This window comes from Monomorium pharaonis, chromosome 5 (assembly GCF_013373865.1).
Source record: "Monomorium pharaonis isolate MP-MQ-018 chromosome 5, ASM1337386v2, whole genome shotgun sequence".
Taxonomy (NCBI): domain Eukaryota; kingdom Metazoa; phylum Arthropoda; class Insecta; order Hymenoptera; family Formicidae; genus Monomorium; species Monomorium pharaonis.
Window position 1 is genome coordinate 1,692,501 of NC_050471.1, and position 19,682 is coordinate 1,712,182.

Consider the following 19,682-nt stretch of genomic DNA (forward strand, 5'->3'; position numbering starts at 1 on the left):
TAGGAATCTTGCAAGACTAATATATTTACAAGTCAAAGTTTAATTTCTTTACAATCTGCAAACGGAATTGACATTCCATCTACAACGGAATTGACGCAAGAGTGTTACTTAGTTCCGGAAGTGGTCTCCTTCGGCACACGCTCGCGTTTGCAGAAATACCAATTGGCGGAGCATTATATTGGCCGGTGGCCGGTCTAGGTGCAAGATGGAGGTGGCTCTCGCCAAGTCACATCCCCGTCGTCGAAAGGCTCCTTTTACCGGCTATAAAGTTGTTCTGGTGATCGCGCGCCCGTCTCAGAAACACTCCACCCTCGAACGAATCGACCAGCTTTCACGCCATGAAATTGCACGTGAGTACGCAGCCGTCTTGTGTGTGTCATTCGTCCTTTTTTTTCTCCTCTCGAGCTCCCGAAAGTCTTCGAACGCGACAAGTTAAAAAATAGGGAGGACAATGCAGAACGCACGCGTTATACGACTTTCTCATTCTCAGGAATTCGCTGCGTGTCCCCTCGGCAATGGAGGCGAAACGACGAAGTCGCGTGCGCCTAATCGCGCCGGATACGCAAACCGGATGTTATTAGCGGATATTATAAATTATCCATCGATTCGATTAACGCAGTTTTTGTTCGTGCTTTTTCGTTGTTGAGCAAATTCTCTCGCGTATTATCCGCCAATCGGATGCCTAATTGTTGTGTGAATTCCGTAGATGTACATGAGCGCGTGTCTCACAATGATTATTATTGTCATTAAGAAAACTGGAAAAAAGTGCGGAACGATTTGACTCTGAAACTCTGTGTGTCGCGTGCACTCAATTGCCACGTGTTGCCAGAATATCTTCTCCAGATGTTAATTGAATGTCGAATTTATTTCGCGAAAACTGAATACGTTCTTCTCACAAGCCTTGGAAACGGGAAGTCGTTTGTCTTCCTCACAATGAAAGAACGGCGAATATCGTACACTTAATTGCGTCGCTGGATGTCGTGGGTGACGATTAATGGAATATACGTACGCTTAATTGCCGCTGTCACCGGGAGTGCATTTCACGACCCAATTATCAAACTTTCGCAATCTCGTCGCAAGCTCGCGGATCGGGTTTCAGCGCGGTAGTTTGTTCTGTCGAACACTTCATTGTCTTTTTTTCATGTTCTCTTCTCTCACAGCTAAGCCAGACGAAAGGGCACTCGGGAGAAAGTGATAATATAAAAACGCAAATATAAACTGAAATTGAATATTGTCTTATGATATTTTAAGCAAAATATTTTATTTTTTCCTTCTTCGCGACTCCGGCGCTTAAACGCGGGGAACATGTACATGTGGACCCCGATAATCAGCATGCGTGTCGCGAAATGTCGCCCGGTTTCCGCATTCCGCGCGGAAATAAGACTTGCGCGGCACTTATAGTGCCGCGAGTTTCATTTGCAATTCTGGAGCGACATTTCGTCCCGTTTCACAGCCGGTCGCAGGCATTTTCGAAACAAGTCGAAGTCTTTTTCTTTGAATAATCGAGTCGGGCGTGTCCGGGGAGGGGGGGGGCGATTAATGTCTATCTCGCTTTCTACGCTGAGCGTGTAGCCTAGCTCGCTCGTTCGCGACTCGCACTTTTCTCCCGCACTTTTTTTTGTGTTCCACCTGCGTTTTTGTCTCGCGGCCGCGTTCCTAACGGGCTCGAGTGCGTCTCGCGATCGCGAATGTTACACCGGCAACCGTGCTTCACCTTTTTCCCCGATTACCGTGATTAAAGATTCATGCGCTCGGACTTTCCCTTCCAGCTTCCCGGTGCAGGTTGCTCGATACGTTGCCATATGTGCCACATAGTATGTGCCGTAAGACAGATTCAGGTTTAGTGCCACGCGCATTAGATAATGATCTTTAATCGTCTGGTTGCGAAATCAAAAGCACTTAACGTTGAGAGTGAGATAAACGTTTGAATGTAATAGCGTTACATTTTGTTTCATTATGATGATTGAAGAGATCTGTATAATAATGAAAAAAATATAATTCTATCTTCTATTAACAATAAGTTGAATTGTTGAAAAAATAATTATAACGATTGTTAGTTCATGTGATAAATGAATAATTTTAATCGTCCTTTGCGTAATCAACTTTCTCCGTTATTAGCGATACCTAATTTATTTTCCACGTATGAACTATAATCGTATTTTATCATGAAAATCTGTTATGAATTTTTTGTTATAGGTTTTATTGCTGACGGCACTTCCCATGTGCCTGGCTGAATTCACAATACAGGGGCCTAGCGACGGACACCGCCGGGCTCAGGGTCTTAAGTTCAGCGAAGAGAAAGGAATCGAATATACAGATGCGAGTGGTAAGTGCAGCTAAGCGCAGACAATGCGACCAGAAAGTACGATTATTTGTCCTTTAGAATATTTCATTTTTTGCCAGCATTTTGTACATTAAAAAAAATCGATAATTATTTTAAAGTAAACACACAATTTTTTTATATTTATTTTTTGTGACTTCTTAACTATTACAGTTGTATTTGTAACATTGAGAGAGAAATAAAGCATCTACATAGACTTTAGGTTAAAATAAATATAACTTCATAGTTCTTTATGTGTTTGTTTCACGTGATCCTTTTACAATATCCGTTTTACATCCTTGAGTGCTCAATTTTTAGAGGGAGGGGGACCGGGAGACTTCACCATTCAAGGCGCGACTGACGGTAATACCAACTTCAGGATCCAGGGTGCTACGGACGGGCACTCGAATTTCCAGATTCAAGGACCCACGGATGGTGGATCGGCCACTTACAATGTACAAGGTCCGATCGATCGATACGGTCAACCCGTAGCAATCCAGGGAGCATATGATGCCAATCAGGCTTACGATAATAGCCAAATTAACGGGAAGGCGCTTCAGTACAACGATCCCAGCGGTACTGTTCGCCAAGCTTTGTTTCACGAACTTGATCATGCTGTATCCGAACATACCCGAATCGATTTGACGTGAATGTGCATCGAAAGGTTACAGGGTAAACTGGAGGTCGTACGACCGTCAAGCACGTCCGCAAGCTCAGCCACAGCCACAGTACGCACAGACGCAAGCCGCGGCTCCGGTTTCGCGAGCGGCCGCGCCCCGACAGCGAGCGCACCAAGCACGACCGCAGCCGCAACCGCAACCGCAACCGCAAGTTGCGGAAAGAGCGCCAAGTTACAAGCCTTACGCCAACGCGCCGCCGCAGATTCAGCAATTGCTCCAGTTCCAGCAGCAAATTCCGTACATCAACATAATTCCGGAACCGTACAGGTACGCAGCAATAAGGACGTTGAATATATATGAGATTACATCTTTATTTCACAGTATTTTATTGATGCAAGATATCATCTAATGTCGTTCTATAACCGAGATATGTAATTTCAATGATTTTAATTGAATCGCAGATTCGACGAAGAGGCTGCGATACAAGCTCAATCGAAAGCGGTCCGGGAACATCTCCAGAAGTTGGCACAGGAGGCGGCAGCTGCACCCTTACCGGAGCCCGTGCTCGCATCTACACCGCGTCAAAAGTCACGCGGCCATCCCAGAAGCAAACGTCAGGCTCAGCAGCAACATCAGCAGCCGCAGTATCGCAGGATATCCCAGCCGCCGGCGGAGCCACAGCCTCACTATTCAACCAATTTGCCGAATCATTTGCTCGAACTGTTGAAATTCCAAGCACAAACGCCATACAACATCATCGCCAATCAGATCGTGTATCGTCCTGACAAGCCATACGTGCCGCAACCCGTAGATGCGCCGCAGCAACAACTGCAACAGCAGCAGCAGCAGCAGCAGCAGCTTTTGCCACAGCAACCGATACAACAAGCGCAGTATCAAGGTCAGAGTGGCGCCTACCAGGGTCAACCTAACGCATATACGCAGGCTAACTTACAGCCTTTGTACAACCAGAATCAGCAGTATCAGCAACTCGGCTATAATCAGCAGCAACCTGGCGTGAGACCCGTCACCGAGAATCAGTACTGATCACTTTAAGAAGGCATATTCATTGTAATGTCTTTTTGTTTGATTGGTAGAACGAGTCTTTCTGACAGGAGAAGATTCTATTTTATAATGTGATAAATACGCTCGAGATTTTTGTAATATATTTGATTATAAAAAGAATAAATTTATTTTGAGACAAAGGTAGCGTAAACATTGCCTTTATTTTAAGAATTTATTTATTAAATTTATAAAAAAGTTTACAACAAAAAAAAAGTTTAAAAACTTTTTAAAATTTGTTTCGTCCTTTTAAAGCAAAAGAGAAGAAATATTCTATTTAATGCGCTATTTGTTGAATAATGAAAATCTATTGAATACACACACACACACACACACACACACACACACACACACACACACAGAATGCAATAATTAACGGTTTTTAAATAAATCAAATTTAATATTAATTTCGATTATGATATAAAATAGATATAGTTATTCTTTTTTGGTAAGTTTTTAAACTTGGATTTTAATATTAAAGTTAATTTTCTTTGATTTTATCTAATACATAAAAACATATTTTGAGAATAAATTTTCTATTACGGTTTAATTCTTTTTCTATTACGGTTTAATACTCTATGAAATCTGCATTCTAGAAAATATATTCTTATAGACCATATATAACTGAAAGTTTTGAAATATTACAATGAGATAAAATAAGATATATTCAAACGAATATTAATACACATTTAAAGTAAAAATATACGTAATAAATTTATCTATGTTACTATTTTTTATACTTACATTTATAGATGTTTTTAAATAAAATATTTACGATTATATTTTTATAAAGTATGTTTATTTCCTTTCAATCTAATTTGGATATCAATACGTGCAGACCGAATTTGAAAGAATATATATATTTGTAACAGTGTTATAAGATATATAATACATTTTAAAATTAATTATGAATACAGAGAAAGTACTTAAACATTTATTTGTAAATATAAAGAATATAAAATTATTTTACTAAAATAAATTTTTATTTGACCGCGTGTGCAGAATGTACGTCGCACATGAGTGGCAACATACGAGAGGCAGCAAATTTTGATAGAGCAATAATTTACTTAGATTCATCTTAAAGAAGATGATACTTGTTCATTAGTACATGGGTGGCACTGATGCTATGTATAATAAATATATTAATTAATCCTTTTTAATTTTAAGATTAATTATTTCAATTACACATCAGCAATTATGTATCAGCAAAACTGGTCCCTGTTACCAAGTTCATAAATTACGCTATTTTCGGGTCGAAAAATTAAAATTACACAAACCTAGTTCAAATTTCGGATCAATTAATTATTTTAATGTATTGACCCTAAAACGGACTATAAAACAGAATATCGCAGAAGGTGACAACATATTTCCAATCTTTTTTATTTAACTCCGAACTATCTAAACTTTAAGTATAATAATTATAAATCGATTATTGCTTAAATTCGAATTGTCTAAGTCTAAACTATTCAAAGTAATTGAATTAAATCTTTCAACTGAAAACTATATTCGAGTAGATCAAAAATACGTTCAAGTCTTTTATCTGAATCTTAATGTTTATGAATAATTAGATAAAAAAAAATTTATTTTTAAATATATTTTTAAATTTGTATATATTTCACATAGATAGATTTCAAATATGCACAGTATACAAAGTGTCTATATTTTATTCGACGAGAGATGCCTTTCGGAGTGCACATAAGTAGGACAGAGTGAGGAGAGAGTAATGTCTTAGCTGATACCGTAAATATTGCGGGCCCACGGCTACGATCTCATTGTCAAATTAGGTATTGTACACTTTATATCGTATTCCATTTAACTGTGGCAAATTGTGTTCGATGACAACCTATCAATTTATGTCTTTTAAAAAGAAATTATTCGATAAAATTTTAGGTTTTCAAAATACTTTAAAAATATTTGAATAGCGATATTATTAAATAATATCTTAAACATGTTTATTAGATGTTATGGCATAACGTTTAATATAACATTTAAAAAACATTTTAATAAATATTTTAAAAATATGTTTAAAATATTTGTAAAGTAATATTATTAAATATTATTTTTAAAATATTTATAAGACATTAAATAATGTTTAAAAGATTTATATATGATTAGTATTTAAAAAATATTAATCGAATTTTTCTTGCTAGGTCGTAGCTGTGCAAAACGATGCATTCGATTTATGACTTGCAGCGAATACGGAAGCGACGCGTGTGTATTCATTTCCTATATCAGTGCCGGCCATTACGTGACTGGATGTAGTGTATACGTGTACCTTTCTACGGAATACAGATATCTATCACTGTACACCTTCGTTCATTCGTCGAGCACGTGGAATGTTACCATTTCCATCTTGAACGTCGAGTTCGCGAGTAACCGACATGTACTCCCGACTACAAGTCTTTTATGTTAGTATATATAACAGTGAGATTGATAGTCTTCTAAAATAATGCTTTGTGTTTATAATGTAGTAGCCAGAAAAATATTATAATTTACAATCTCTTTGAAAACTAAAATACAGCGATTGTTAAAAGATATTATTATAACTAGTTGTTAATGTAGAAATAAAAAAAAAATAACAAATTGAATATGGCTGAAGAAAGCTATAGATATCGAACTCTGGACAAATATTCAGAAAATTTTTTGAGAGTTAATAGCAGTTAATAAATATAATTAGTAGTGTTTTGCTTGTAAGGATAAATAAAGAAAGAAAGTTATGAGTGAGATTGATATGCAGAGAGCTATAACTATATACCGAGAAACGAACAACTTTCACGTAGTTCGAAAATAATCGATGACATAATGCACAATGTAGTTCGCTATAGTCAATGACTCGATAGCCAAGCAAAATTCCGGTTGTAAAATTCGAGGTTCAGCACGGTTGCGAGGAAAACACAGGAAAAGAGACACGGTCGAACCACTTTCACGTAACGGTATCAGTGTAATCTACGATGTAATGTGGAATTACATAAATCTTGTATGAGAGGGATATTAAATTTCACGCGGGAGAGAAAAGAACTTACTATCGCTGCTATCTTGTTAATTATGAAAAGGTAATTTGCTTCACGTTTCATGTCACGTGCTACATATTACACGTATTTGTTTATTTTCTAGAAAAGGAACTATTAAACTACTGCGTTTTCTTTTCTGTTGTTGTCAATCAACGGCGAATAACGTGAGATTTACAAAATTTACACTGTCAGTCATTAAAAATGCAGTGCTTAAAAAAAGCACGTGTTTATTTTTCTACATACACAACGTAATATTAATATAATAGAAAATATGATTTGGTAAATTATTAAATATTAAAAGCAACATTTTAATTTTGAATAATTCATATTAAATAAATTTTTGAATAATTTATATTAAATATAATAAATAAAAATTGAAAACAATTTAATAAATATTATGTAATTTATACACAGTACACAATGTAATTGGTATATGCATAATGAAATTTGTTGGACAATGTAGATATTACTTTTTCGAAAACACAAAATTAATTTATTAATAACAATAATAAAAAACCTTTTTCTAATTAATAATATTTCATTTCTTTTATAACTATTTGCTAATTTATATTAATTCCAAATAAATGATTTGTTAATAATTTTATTAAGTAAAAACTCTGTGAAGCAAAATTAGTCCTCTGTATTTCATCGTATACGAAGGAGGTATCACATGTATCGTTTTGACTTTTCTGGTACCGCTGCCGTCGGTCACTTCCTGGCGTAACTGGCGGTGGTGGTCAGCTACCTAGGCACGGGGCACGCGTTCGCTCGCTGCGTTGGATTACATGACGGCAGGCGGGGAGATTTGCACGCGAAAAAAATCGGTTGAAACCCGTCCAACCATGAAAGCTGGTGGTGGCCGACGGTACGCGGTTCGGCCCGCGACGACCGGGCCCCATATAGAAGTGCGTCGCGACGCGGCCGCCAGTTTTGTCCCGCTGCCCTATAGGATATCGTCGTTCAGCAGCCATGAGATTTCTCGTAAGTCTATATACGCGAACGCGAAAACTCCGAAAAATCTCGCGCGCGCGCGCGCGTGCGATTCCACGGGGAGAAAGTGCCGATCAGAGTGCCTGCTCCGCGGAGCGGCCGAGCAAAGTGCTCGCTTTTGCTTTCCAATCTCGCGTCGATCGTAAAATCGTTGCAGTTTTATTCCCGCGTAATCGTAAAGAGGAAAAGAAAAATAAAAAGGAGAGAAGCAAAACTTTATCGTTCGTCGATCGTCAAGTGATAAAAAAAACGTGTCAAGTATCGCCATTTCCGAGAACAAAAATAGTCGACCGTATTAAACGTTCGCATTCAATGGTCTTTCTTTATTTTATTTTTTTTTTGCGCAAAGGTATTACGTTTATTTCGGAGTACATAACTGTCTTTTGAAATTTATGAATCTTCTGAAGTTTTTTGTCAAGAACCCCAATATGTTATAAGAATTCCATTTTATCTAAAGAAACTTCGAGGTGTTATCTTATCGTCAATTTGAATTACAAAGACCGTTAACGTAACTTCATAAATAATATTATTACAAAATCGACATTGTTTTTATTTTATAATTCAAGGTTCATTATATAATATATCGAGATACTTTGCACGCAATCGTCACGCTTGGAAAATGTCACATTGCATTTCTTCCGACATGAATCAAGCTTCATTAAGCAAGTATGCGGTGATCTATTTAAATTTACATATCTGAATACGATTGATACATTTCTCGCGATGCAAATTACGGTGCCAATGTATGAATAATTAATTTCAGCTAAGAAATCCTATTCGTGTCTTGCAAATAAAACTTTTTAAGAATTTCCATTTTACGTTGAAATGTAGAAAAAATCGGGTACGTTCTTCCGACTTCCATTACAACAGAAAAATATTTACACGGATAGAACTTTTGTTGAAGCATTTAAATATTTATAACTATAGATATAGGTCTGCAAATAATTTTAGACTTTCAAGCTGGTTATTAGAATGTCCAAAATTTTAGAAACATTTTCAAATCTGTATTTTCTCAAAATGTCTTGCTTTCTTTTTCGCGTGCAAAAAACGCGTTAGTGTCGTTTGACATATTGTCGCTTTCTTTCCAGTTCCTGATTTTCGTTGTGACGCCCGTGCTGGCAACGGGATTCCACGGTGAGTAACAAGTTCAACGGATATCTTGCGTCTCCTTCATTCCCTACATGGAATAACAATGAATTTAAAGTTTACGCCGATAATTGAAAACTTGCATTTGTTTCTAGTCCGGGAGCGTAGACAAGCGCAGCAGTTAGCGCCCAATTATCGAGCCTACAATCAGGCACCGGCGGCGATCAAGCAGATACTGGCCGCGCAGCAGTATCGCGATCCGATCGTCCATCTTCCGCCGCAACCGGTGCCGAATCTGGCGCCCGCGTCGCCCATCGAGCCCCAAGTGCTGCAGCAGAACCAGATTTCCCAATATCGACCGAACATACAAGTAGGCCAGGCGCCTCAGCAGCCGACCTACAAGCAGATTCCTGTGAGACCAGCCCAGTACAGTCCGCCACCCGCCGCTCAGCAACAATACAACCCGCAATACCGCTCCAATTATGCGCCGCAGCAGCAGCCGCAGCCGCGACCACTGTCGCTTCCGCAGCAGCAGCAGGCCGTCCAGCCCAATTATCAGTATTCCAGAAATCTGCCGCCGGAGCTCCAACAGCTCGTGCAGATCCAGCAGAACCTGCCTAATGCGATCCCGCAAGGACAACGTCAAGGATAATCTGCCTAATTAGGACGTCGGGACGGGCGACGATATCCGTAAGACATCGGGCGGTTCCCTTTTCACCGCAGCATCGATCCTTCCTTTTCCAGCGTCATCGATCATCCCTAACGTGTCATTTCATTCATTCATCAGATTTTACAATGGATGCACTCTATACGTAATCTCTACGTAAAGATACTTTTCATTCTTTCCCTAAGTGAATATTTTATTACAGTCTGTATGTTGATTTTTTGTTACAAATTTAGTCTCTGTTTCAGTTTTTATTTTAACAATAAAAAAAAAAATATTAATTTTTGCTAAAAGTTATAGCCCTATAAAAATTCTCGCTACATTTTACATTCAATTTAACATTTAATTTCACTTTCACTTCACGCATCATTTCGTTCGTTTCACAATCGCATCGAGAGTTTCATAGCGACATAAATTATGATAATGTGTATCATTATGAGGATTGTAGGAAGAAAATTTGTATAAATAAATTTCATTCGAATTCCTCTCGACCTAGAAACCATGCAAATCGTTTTATTATCTCGAATCGTCGCTTTCGGACGATTGTAATCTTACACCGTCGCCGTTTATGTCAACTTTGAGACATATGTTTGTCGTTTAATTATGCACCCCTTTATCGTCCCTTGCGGATCTACCGGCCACTTACGACCGTCGAGACAGCCATCTTGCGTCTCTTCAAACCAAATTTGTTCCAATGAATGAATATTAGCCGAAAACGTATTTCCGTCGATAGAGAAATGCAGTTAGCGGAGAAAACGCTCGTACGATTCATAACTCGGTCGAGATATCCGAGGGTATCATCGCACCGATGGTTCCGCACCGAGGGGCGTATCTGCGCGTCACCACTCCGGGATCAGGCCGGAGAGATCACCCCCTTGCGCGCGTTTCATCCCCCCTCCCCCCTCCGTGACGGGCCCGCACGGACGAATGCAGTTTTCACTTCGTGTACCCCAGATACGTGAGGCGCACGCACCGCAGTCACACCATCCCCCGTCCTGCACTCTCCTCCCTGCCCCCTCGCTGCCGATTCTTACCTCCGTGCATCCCGTGAATGCGTGGCCCCTCGCCGACAAACAGGGAAGAGGATTAGCGAGTCCATTAAAGTCGCGGACTCTATTATCCGGAGGGCACGGCCACGGTGACATCAACCGCTCGTCATTGGCGTAGACCGTTTGGGGACCCCCTTGCGAATGCGATCTTCAGTGATTATTTGCTCGCAAAGAAAATTTATTCTCGTAAAAAGAGAATATTTTTGGTATCTTTTTTGTTTCAAAATATTCAAGATAATTTACTTTTCGTTCCACCGTAGAACGCGGCTGTAATTATTTTGAGCATTCTAAAATATAACGTCACATTCTATATGTAACAAATTATTTATATAGATAGTACTAGACTTTATCCAATTTATTTTTGTAATCTATTTTACATTGTGATTAGTCGTTTACTGATATAGTTGTACTTACATTAGTAAAAGCAGGATGAATTGGAATTTTATAACAAAAATGGCACCGATTGACTAAAAATTATTGGAAAACGCACGGGGAATGGTCCACAAAAAAAATCGACGCCACTGAAGAAGAGGGGGGAGGGGGTCATAGAGGCAAATTACAAAGGGAGGATTACCGGCAGCTGGGCTACCAAGCAACCATGTCTCTTTTGGCTCGCGAGCGAGCGAGCGAGCGAGCGAGCCATCCATGTCGCTCAAGAGCTCTTTGTCCTTCGACGCATTGGTAACATAATTATCGGAGTTATAGCAAGCCAAAACCCAAGCCGCATCCAAAAGGGGTGACGAGCGGTTAGGCTGTGACACCACGTGTACATATACGCGCGTACGTGGAATGCATCCATCAAGCATCACAGATTTACCGACGAAAGCTGCAGAGTCGCGCTCGACAATTTGAGAAATGTGTTCTCAAAACATTTGCCGCAAAGTGTAAAGGATTTATATCCCTTGTATTGTTTGTATAATTTTGCATTGCATTTACTGTAGGAACAACACACACGCTTACATTAATCCCCGTTGAACTCGCGTAACTTTTTTTTATTGGCAACATTTTATTCTTTTTAGTCTATAGTTAAAATAAAATAAAAATGTCACATGCTATTTAGCAACTTTATGAATTACAAATTTTATTGCACAGTTTATAGTTTACCACACACGTGCGCGTATGAATTTCAAAGTGTCAATATAATTGTAGTAAAATGCTAACAAAGAGAAAAACTAACAATTAATCGGAACTTTCGTTTCTTTGAAAGGAATTCTAACTGTTATGTTTAATATTGGGTGCACGCCGAGGTGAATACAACCGAGAAAAAAACATTGCAAAATAACCGTACTTAACGGAGCCGGTCCGCGAAGCGTGATCGAGAAAAATTGCGACGGCTAGCATTTCATTCGTAGATATAGACCATGCGCTTTGCATGGCTTTTGTGCAGCTAATTACGAGGCTAACGCGATATAGGTGTACGTATCTCGGCTCGCTGAAACGTACGTTTTTCGCCTGCGAATTTCGCAACGGTGCTAACGGGTGTCACGTTTCCTTCACCGAGGCAATGTGAGGAAAAAGAGAGAGGAGATCGGCTTTCGTGGCTTTCATCGACGAGAGATATGTCAACCACTTCAGTTCGAGAGTATTTCGAGACATATTCAGTTCGAGACATTACAGCGATATGAAGTGTCTTGAATGTCTCGCATTTTAAAACATATATCTTAATCTTTAACAATTATATTGAAAAGTTGATACCGTATGTTATTTTTACTATTTAAATTGTAAACGTTTAAAGTTTCAAAACTTATTTTTAGATCGGTATAAATATCACGTATGTTACTACAAATAATAATAACTTATTACGTATTTTATTTATTTATTTTATTTAATTAATATAAAAGTAATTTAAAAGATACAATTTTTTTATTATTAAATTAATAATAAATGCAGATAAAGATTTAATATTGAAAGAGAACACCTTGTATATTCGATACCTTGTAAATTCCGGCACAAACCGCGATTAATGTTACCTCGTTATACTATTTTAATGTAGCTCGTTCAACTGCACATTCACTTACAAGCCTTATGATTATTTCTTCACAAGTATGTGAGAAAGGAAAGGTCGATATTTTTAATAAACAAGACACCTATAACTGCAGGACATCTAACCTTTATATTCTTTTTAGAGTACTGTAATATTTCATTTGTTATTCTCCATTTTCTTTTCACCCTTTGATTTATATTTATAAGATAACTGGCCGCGTATAAAATTTTTGAAATATTAAAATATGTTTCAACAGATCAAGCTCTCATAACAGCCCAAAAAGACATAAGGAGCGTGTGAAACGGGTTGTGGTCTGCTGGAGTGATTCCAATAATTGCGCTTAATCCTTAGGGTGACGACACGCGGCCGACAATCGCGGACGAGCCCCCAGCAACCCTATATCCTTCTCTTTCCGCCTCTTGACCATTTTCTCCCACCACTACTAGCTTATTCCAGATTCCCTTTAGAAGTGTTAGCAATGATTATGACGGGATTTATTTCAATAACAGAGGCACGCCGCGTTTCTGTTTGTTATAATCGACACATTCGTCCCACACGGGAAATATTCCGTATGTCACTAGCAACAGTCAAGGGTGTCAGCGGGTATGAAAGATTTTCATACCACACGCACGGGAACGCATTAAACTTATATTCATGTTTGTCATATAAAAAATCTTCAAGGCCCAGTTTAATTCAATTAACATTAACCAATAGGAGAATTTGTTTTGTATATAACAAATTCATTTCCTGAACATGGTTAGTTAAACTCCGGTTGTGGAACTGGGTCTTATAATATTTAAAAGTAAAATTATAAGAAATAAAATGTTCCAATTTTGATAATTTTTTTACTTTATATATTAGGGGACAAATCTCCGGACAATTAATTCGACGTTGATCCTACCAATTTTATCGGGTTGACAAACGATATTGTCAGCCGAACAATGAATAACGAAACGCTCGCGGGTACGAGAGCGATGTTATTGGGCAACCCTGATCTTTAGCGGAGTTACTGACCCTGTTCCAAGTCTTCAGCACCATTGTGAGGAGAAGCCAGACCGGAAAGATTCAGCATGGCCGACTAATGGTAGCGGCCAATCGCTGCACTCTCTATGACAGCTGCGCATCCCTCGGAAACTCGCTCGCCCGCTCGCTAGTCCCTCGCTCTCCCTCTGCTCGCAGCCGAGAGATGCGGCACGGGATCGGGGGGCCTAACTTTCTGATTTTTGCCTTACGAAGTCAGCCATTGTGAAAGGGGGCCCGCACTCTCGCCCGAGTATCGTGGGCTGACGTGCGTGATCCTTCATGTGGTCTTAAGTCGTCATAGCCGGTCTCATAATTGTCTGTCGCATACACGTGCTTTTTTAGCTTCTTAAACGCGCGCCCGACGCTGGGTACACGGTCCTTTGAACGCCGATGTCGTAACACAAGGAGAAAGGCTATTTCTGAAAAGCTGTCACGGTATCGTGTGACGTTTCTACCTCACGTGAGGTAGAAATTGCGATATTAAAGCACGCAAGCTCGTTATCAGGCGTTTATTTTCAAATACATGATGATTTGATTATAAACCATTTCTAGAAATGTTAGTTAATAATTAAACTATTTATTTTTATATATTTTTTGTGTTATGTCCTTTTTTTCTTATAAGATGTTTAAAATAAAATATAACTGTAAGAGATATATCTGATTTGTAAATCTTTTACGAATAAACATATTTTTATTTGATCTTACTTGTTTTCTACAAAAAAAAACAAAGAATAAAATGATTATTTTGATCGGATTGAAAACTATTAGCAAAAATTTATTTATTACATTTATATTTTACTTTAAACTCAGTTTTTCATTTAAATTAAATTTGAAGCAAATGACTTCTCGTGGAAATTCTATCTTTCGTAAAAAGTTTGTCAGCTTCTTTTCCTGAGGGGATTGGTGTTCTGTTCGTTACATTTCTTGTCTTTTTCAAAACTTGACGATAGAAATCAATTAATCGGACAAAGAATTTGAAAAGCTTGTAGAAACTACAACTCAATACAATCTATCTTAGCCATCTTAAACACTATATCAAAAGAAAATTGACTTGTCAGCTCCCCGCGGTGTCAATCTGAATACTGTGTTGACAAGTACGTGATGTCCGTTAAATTAACTAAATTACAACGTTAACCATCACAGTTTTATTATTCTTCTCTTGCGGCAAGACAAGTATGTGATTTGATTTATAAACAAGTAAAATTGGATATCGATTATAATAAAATATTCCTTAAAGATTTAAAATATTTTATAGATGGCTTGCTAATTTTTTTATTTCTACTTTTCAATTATTAAAACATTTTTTAGTACGCCTCATATACATTGTTAATATTGATTTTTTATTATTTTAATTTAATAAGATATATATTTTTTGTTAAGGTGTAAGTTAATTATAATAAACTCTCGCGTAATTAGCATATTATCACTGAAAACTGATCCGACCTGTTTATATAGAAATAATATGTATCCATTTTCCATGATGTAGTTACAGTTATGTAAGTCGTTGCCAGCTTGGCGCAGCGTATATATCTTCGATATCATTTAATATTAATTTTGTAAAATATATGATATATATATATATATAGATAGAAATTGTTTTATGTAATGTAATTAGTATTAAAACAATTTATATTACATGTCCGCATGAAAACGTTATATACAGAGGAATCTCTTATAAAAAGTGTAATACTGGATAGTATTAAATTATCAGTAATTATTACTTATTTTTAATATTAAAAATACTAACAATGGTGCTTTTAATACTTAAAACAAGTGTTAATTACTAGACAATTTCATACTGTCCATTACATTTTTACAAAGAATATTTATTATTAAAAAGTATTGCTAATTCTTTTCACAAATCTTCTATCTATCCATGTACCCTCTTTAGCATAAAAGTAATTAAAGGCGATTCAGAATACCGTACGCACGGGGATTTTGTCTATAATCATTTGTTCTGCAGGATCGCATCGGGGCAACGGAGGGAAGCCGGCAGCTGGAAGCGTTCCCGCGACTCCGGCACGGCTTCTCGCGACTCGGTTGAATTTAGCGCGTCGGTCGCGCGAGCAAGCACCCCGAAATTGCGCTGTCTCGCTCTCCACGAGCGAATATTTGCACGTGCCGGGCACGTTTCGCGTCAGGAATTTAATAAAGCGATGCCACGGCGCCGTGTGCCCGAAGGTGGGCCGAATGCGTCGCGTTGCGCTATCGTGCGTGCATCCGCGTTTCAAGCATGCCGCTAGGAAGCGACGACGACGACGACAACGACGACGACGACGACGACGACGATGATGACAGTCTCACCCCACAGCCCGCGCGAGTGGAGGGAGGAAGGACGATTACCACTAGTCACCCTCCCTTTACCACCCCCGTCAATTCTGAGCGCAACCACTGCGCGCTCCTGTAAAATGCTATCCGGCCCCCATTGTCGCTTCCCGCTGCTGATGCGTCCATTATGTCTACTTGGCTGATGGGAACAGATTATGTTGGTCGCTGTCATTGAGAGGCTCATCACCGTGCCTGACACTGATGCTCGCGGCACGGCGGAGGGTAGAGCGCCTGTTAGACGCATGCTTATTGTCCGAATAAATTATATCGGGGGCCTATCCGTAACGGTACGGGGCGTGCCCGATTTTGAATCGTCTATTCTCTCGTCTTTCTTGATTGCCACCGGTATGAGGACAAATTGAGACGATGCTAGTTTAGTGCAGTGATTTGAAAAGGTTTTCACAATACCAGCTAAAAGTTAGTGAAATTTAAATACTAAAGGCTTCTTAGAATTATTCTCTTTCTTCTAATCAACTACGAAAGTTGGACGATTTTATTTTGTCTTTTGCATCTAATTTCAGAGTCAAAATTCGAATGAATACTAGTTGCAAAAGGCAAAATTAGAATTAAGAGAAGTTTGAAAATAATATGTTATACAGAAAAAAGATTTTAAATTTAAATTGCAAAGGCATCATTTGATTGAGAATTTGGAAAAACGTCAAACTTTAGTGGATCTATCTGGGGGATTACATGGTTGGTAATTGACTAGAATGGCGGTCGCACATGGAGCGCGTTTTCTATTTTGTTACCTCAAAACAAAGCCAACAATAGTGTACAAAGCAAAGCGCAATTCGTAAGAGATCACTTGAGCGGCATTGACGCAGTCTCTCTGGGCTTCTCTTTCTCTCTCTCCCTCTCTCTTTGTCTCTCTCGCTCTTGTTCTCTTTCTTCTCTTTCTGATGCCGTCTCCGGCTTTCGAGGATCGGCGACGAAATCGAGATTGTAACATATAGTCGAGTGCTCTTTGTACGTACGAGTACCAGTCGCCACCGTGGGGCGCAATTACATCGTCGCCCCATTGTGCCCCAATCGCGTTTTGTTACTGTTACTTATACGATACGATACACGTACCGAGATCGGCGGAGGCGAACGATGGGAGATCGGTGTTATTCTTTCCGGCATTGTTCTCCGGAATGAGTCGCGCGTTCGCGAACTGTGTATGCCGTGTGTTTTCATCGTGGCCGGGATGGCAAGGTGTTGATCCGATACTTCACCGCGGTGGAAACCGCTCGCACACAAATTGGCATATGTACAGGCACGATCAGTTGCACTCGTCAGTAATCTTTGCGAAATTTCATCGCAACTATTCTCTAAACTGCTGAACAAATTCTTGTTATTACTTTTGAATTAATAAATTCCTTTATTTTAATTTTACTATATAATTGTAAAGAAAATTATAATATAAATTGTAAGATTTCTGTACACGCTGAAATCCTGTCAGTATTAAATTGATCGGTGATTAATTACTTATTCTGAGTATTAAAAGCAATGTTGTTAATGTAAATTATGCTTGGCCAATTTAATATTACCGTTTAATAAATTTCTATAAAGGTTATTATATTAAAAACAAATAAATTAACCGTAGAAGTTGTTTTGAAGCCATATAATTTCACTAGATATATAAAAAATTGTTCTCTGTATTGGTACGCGTATCAATATAGGCGTGCTGTTCATATGCGTTGTGGAAACACAGCTTTTATTTCAACCAGACGAATTCCACAGCACCAGGCCTACAGACCTGTGACGTTATAATGCCGCCTCTCTGTTATCGTCATTGTTGCCACCGGAGTGGCTCGTTATTGTTCAGAGAAATCCCAGGATTATTATTCACTCGCCCGGAAATGTTACAGTGTTACTTGCTGAAGAGCGTTGGCCTCCTCGATTACGAGAGTAGGCTTCACGGGTGCAGGGGAGAGTAAGCGGGTTCTCTCTCTTTCTCTCAGTCTTTCTTTCTTTAGTTGATAGATACTTTGTGCGGGAAATGGTAACATACGGCGGCTCGAGGGTTTTATTAAATCGAGATGTTAATTGGGTGCTGCGATATCGCTCCTCTCTGTTCCTTAAGTGACACACGTATCCCTCGTCGCCCTCGGAGAGCTTGATTTGCGTAACCATGTGGAATTCGCGATTTTAATCAAGTTTGGTAATTTTAAATTTAACAATCACTATTTGTACTATTTACATTATTGTTGGAAGATATATATATCATTTTCGTGACATTAATTAAAATTTATATAGAAAATTATTGTGTATTTTAAAAATTTTAATTAAAATTTTTTTACAATTTTGATATAAATTTTATGAAATGTAATTAATGTAAAAGTTTCGATAACACGTTTTATTAGAATCATCAAAAAAAGTAAAATATGCAACAAACTTAATTTAGTAGTGCTGTGATCTTTGTAGAGAACCTTGACCTAAAATACAAAAATGAAAGATATAATTATGGGACTTGTTGGACGAACCGATTGTACGGATGGCCAATCTTGAATTAAACAGTAGCCGGCCAAGCGTTCAACCGGCTGTAGCCAAATCTTTCGAAAAGTAGTTTGGATTCAGGTTGAAAAGCAGTCGCCTGTCGAATTAAGTCAGGTAAACATTCCGCTTCGGTACTATTGGTGAAAGTCGTAGCTAAACTGACAGTTACATTCTCCAACGCTTTAATTTGCAGAATTTTTTGGAATTTGTACGGAAAAAGTATAAAAATTCTACGAAAAATTTACTTGGATAAAAGTCGACTTCTCAATATATTAAAGAGCTTCATGTATTGTTTTAAAGAAAGAACAAGGTTATATAAGGATAATATAAGTTAATTTATTAGAAATAAAAAAAGGGAAAGTTGATCATAAGTAATTTATAGAAGAAATTTTCAAAAAGTATGAGTCGTGGAGCTTTCTTCAGCTATGCTAGAAATTAAAATTAAATATTCAAATAAAATTCCAAACTTCTTTATACGTGAAAATAATTTGCTTCGGTACGACATAAAAAATATTAACAGAAAATAATCGCATTTTTTCAAATCTTTTATATATTTTTTAAGAAATAGATTTATAAAACTGTGTTAAATAAAAACATTAAAAAGTAGAAAGATTCAAGTGGTTTAAATAAATCACTCTCCTCTTTCATCGTTCTTTTTATAAGATTGCGTGCCTTTCACAAATTATTAATATTTTTAGACAAGTGTTTGAACAACTTTTATGCTGGCACGCAGTTTAAGCGAGCAAGAGGGTGAGAATATATGTATCGACATAAACATATTTAGGTACAAGGTAGTGCCGGTAAGTGGCAACATTCGAGAGTTCGCTCATGCGAGTAATAAGAGATGCTCAGGCACGATTGAACCGTTGAGCGGCGATATTATTCTACATGTCCCGCATCTCTTGCAAACTTCGTGAGAATTTTCTTCGCACTTCTTAAGCAACATGAGTGCAAACCAAGTTCTATTCCGATTTTCATACAAATTCCACTTAACTGTATTTTTTTTTTTTCAAACAATTTTTTCGCATAATTTATAAGATAATTGAAAGGTACGCAAAAAATATTTGGGC

At 38.1% G+C, this 19,682-nt stretch overlaps 2 protein-coding genes across 2 annotated transcripts; both read left to right on the top strand.

The window, feature by feature from the left end:
• The first annotated feature begins 324 nt into the window (after positions 1-324).
• LOC105838014 (alpha/beta-gliadin clone PW8142) lies at positions 325-4,196 on the top strand. Its single transcript, XM_012683267.3, has 5 exons — positions 325-350; positions 2,197-2,326; positions 2,639-2,896; positions 2,985-3,267; positions 3,402-4,196. Exons 1-5 carry the CDS (start codon positions 339-341, stop codon positions 3,982-3,984), a joined length of 1,266 nt encoding a protein of 421 aa, XP_012538721.2. The 5' UTR covers positions 325-338; the 3' UTR covers positions 3,985-4,196.
• A 3,717-nt stretch (positions 4,197-7,913) lies between these two features.
• Positions 7,914-10,249, top strand: LOC105838016 (glutenin, low molecular weight subunit). Its single transcript, XM_012683269.3, has 3 exons — positions 7,914-7,991; positions 9,089-9,134; positions 9,242-10,249. Exons 1-3 carry the CDS (start codon positions 7,980-7,982, stop codon positions 9,736-9,738), a joined length of 555 nt encoding a protein of 184 aa, XP_012538723.1. The 5' UTR covers positions 7,914-7,979; the 3' UTR covers positions 9,739-10,249.
• The last annotated feature ends 9,433 nt before the right edge of the window (positions 10,250-19,682 follow it).

Bases quoted from the DNA above. Each gene is read 5' to 3' on its own strand.
- LOC105838014 (XM_012683267.3), top strand. The intron at 2,897-2,984 runs GTACTGTTCGCC...GTGCATCGAAAG, and splicing joins TCAGTACAACGATCCCAGCG to GTTACAGGGTAAACTGGAGG. The intron at 3,268-3,401 runs GTACGCAGCAAT...ATTGAATCGCAG, and splicing joins ATAATTCCGGAACCGTACAG to ATTCGACGAAGAGGCTGCGA.
- LOC105838016 (XM_012683269.3), top strand. The intron at 9,135-9,241 runs GTGAGTAACAAG...ATTTGTTTCTAG, and splicing joins GCTGGCAACGGGATTCCACG to TCCGGGAGCGTAGACAAGCG.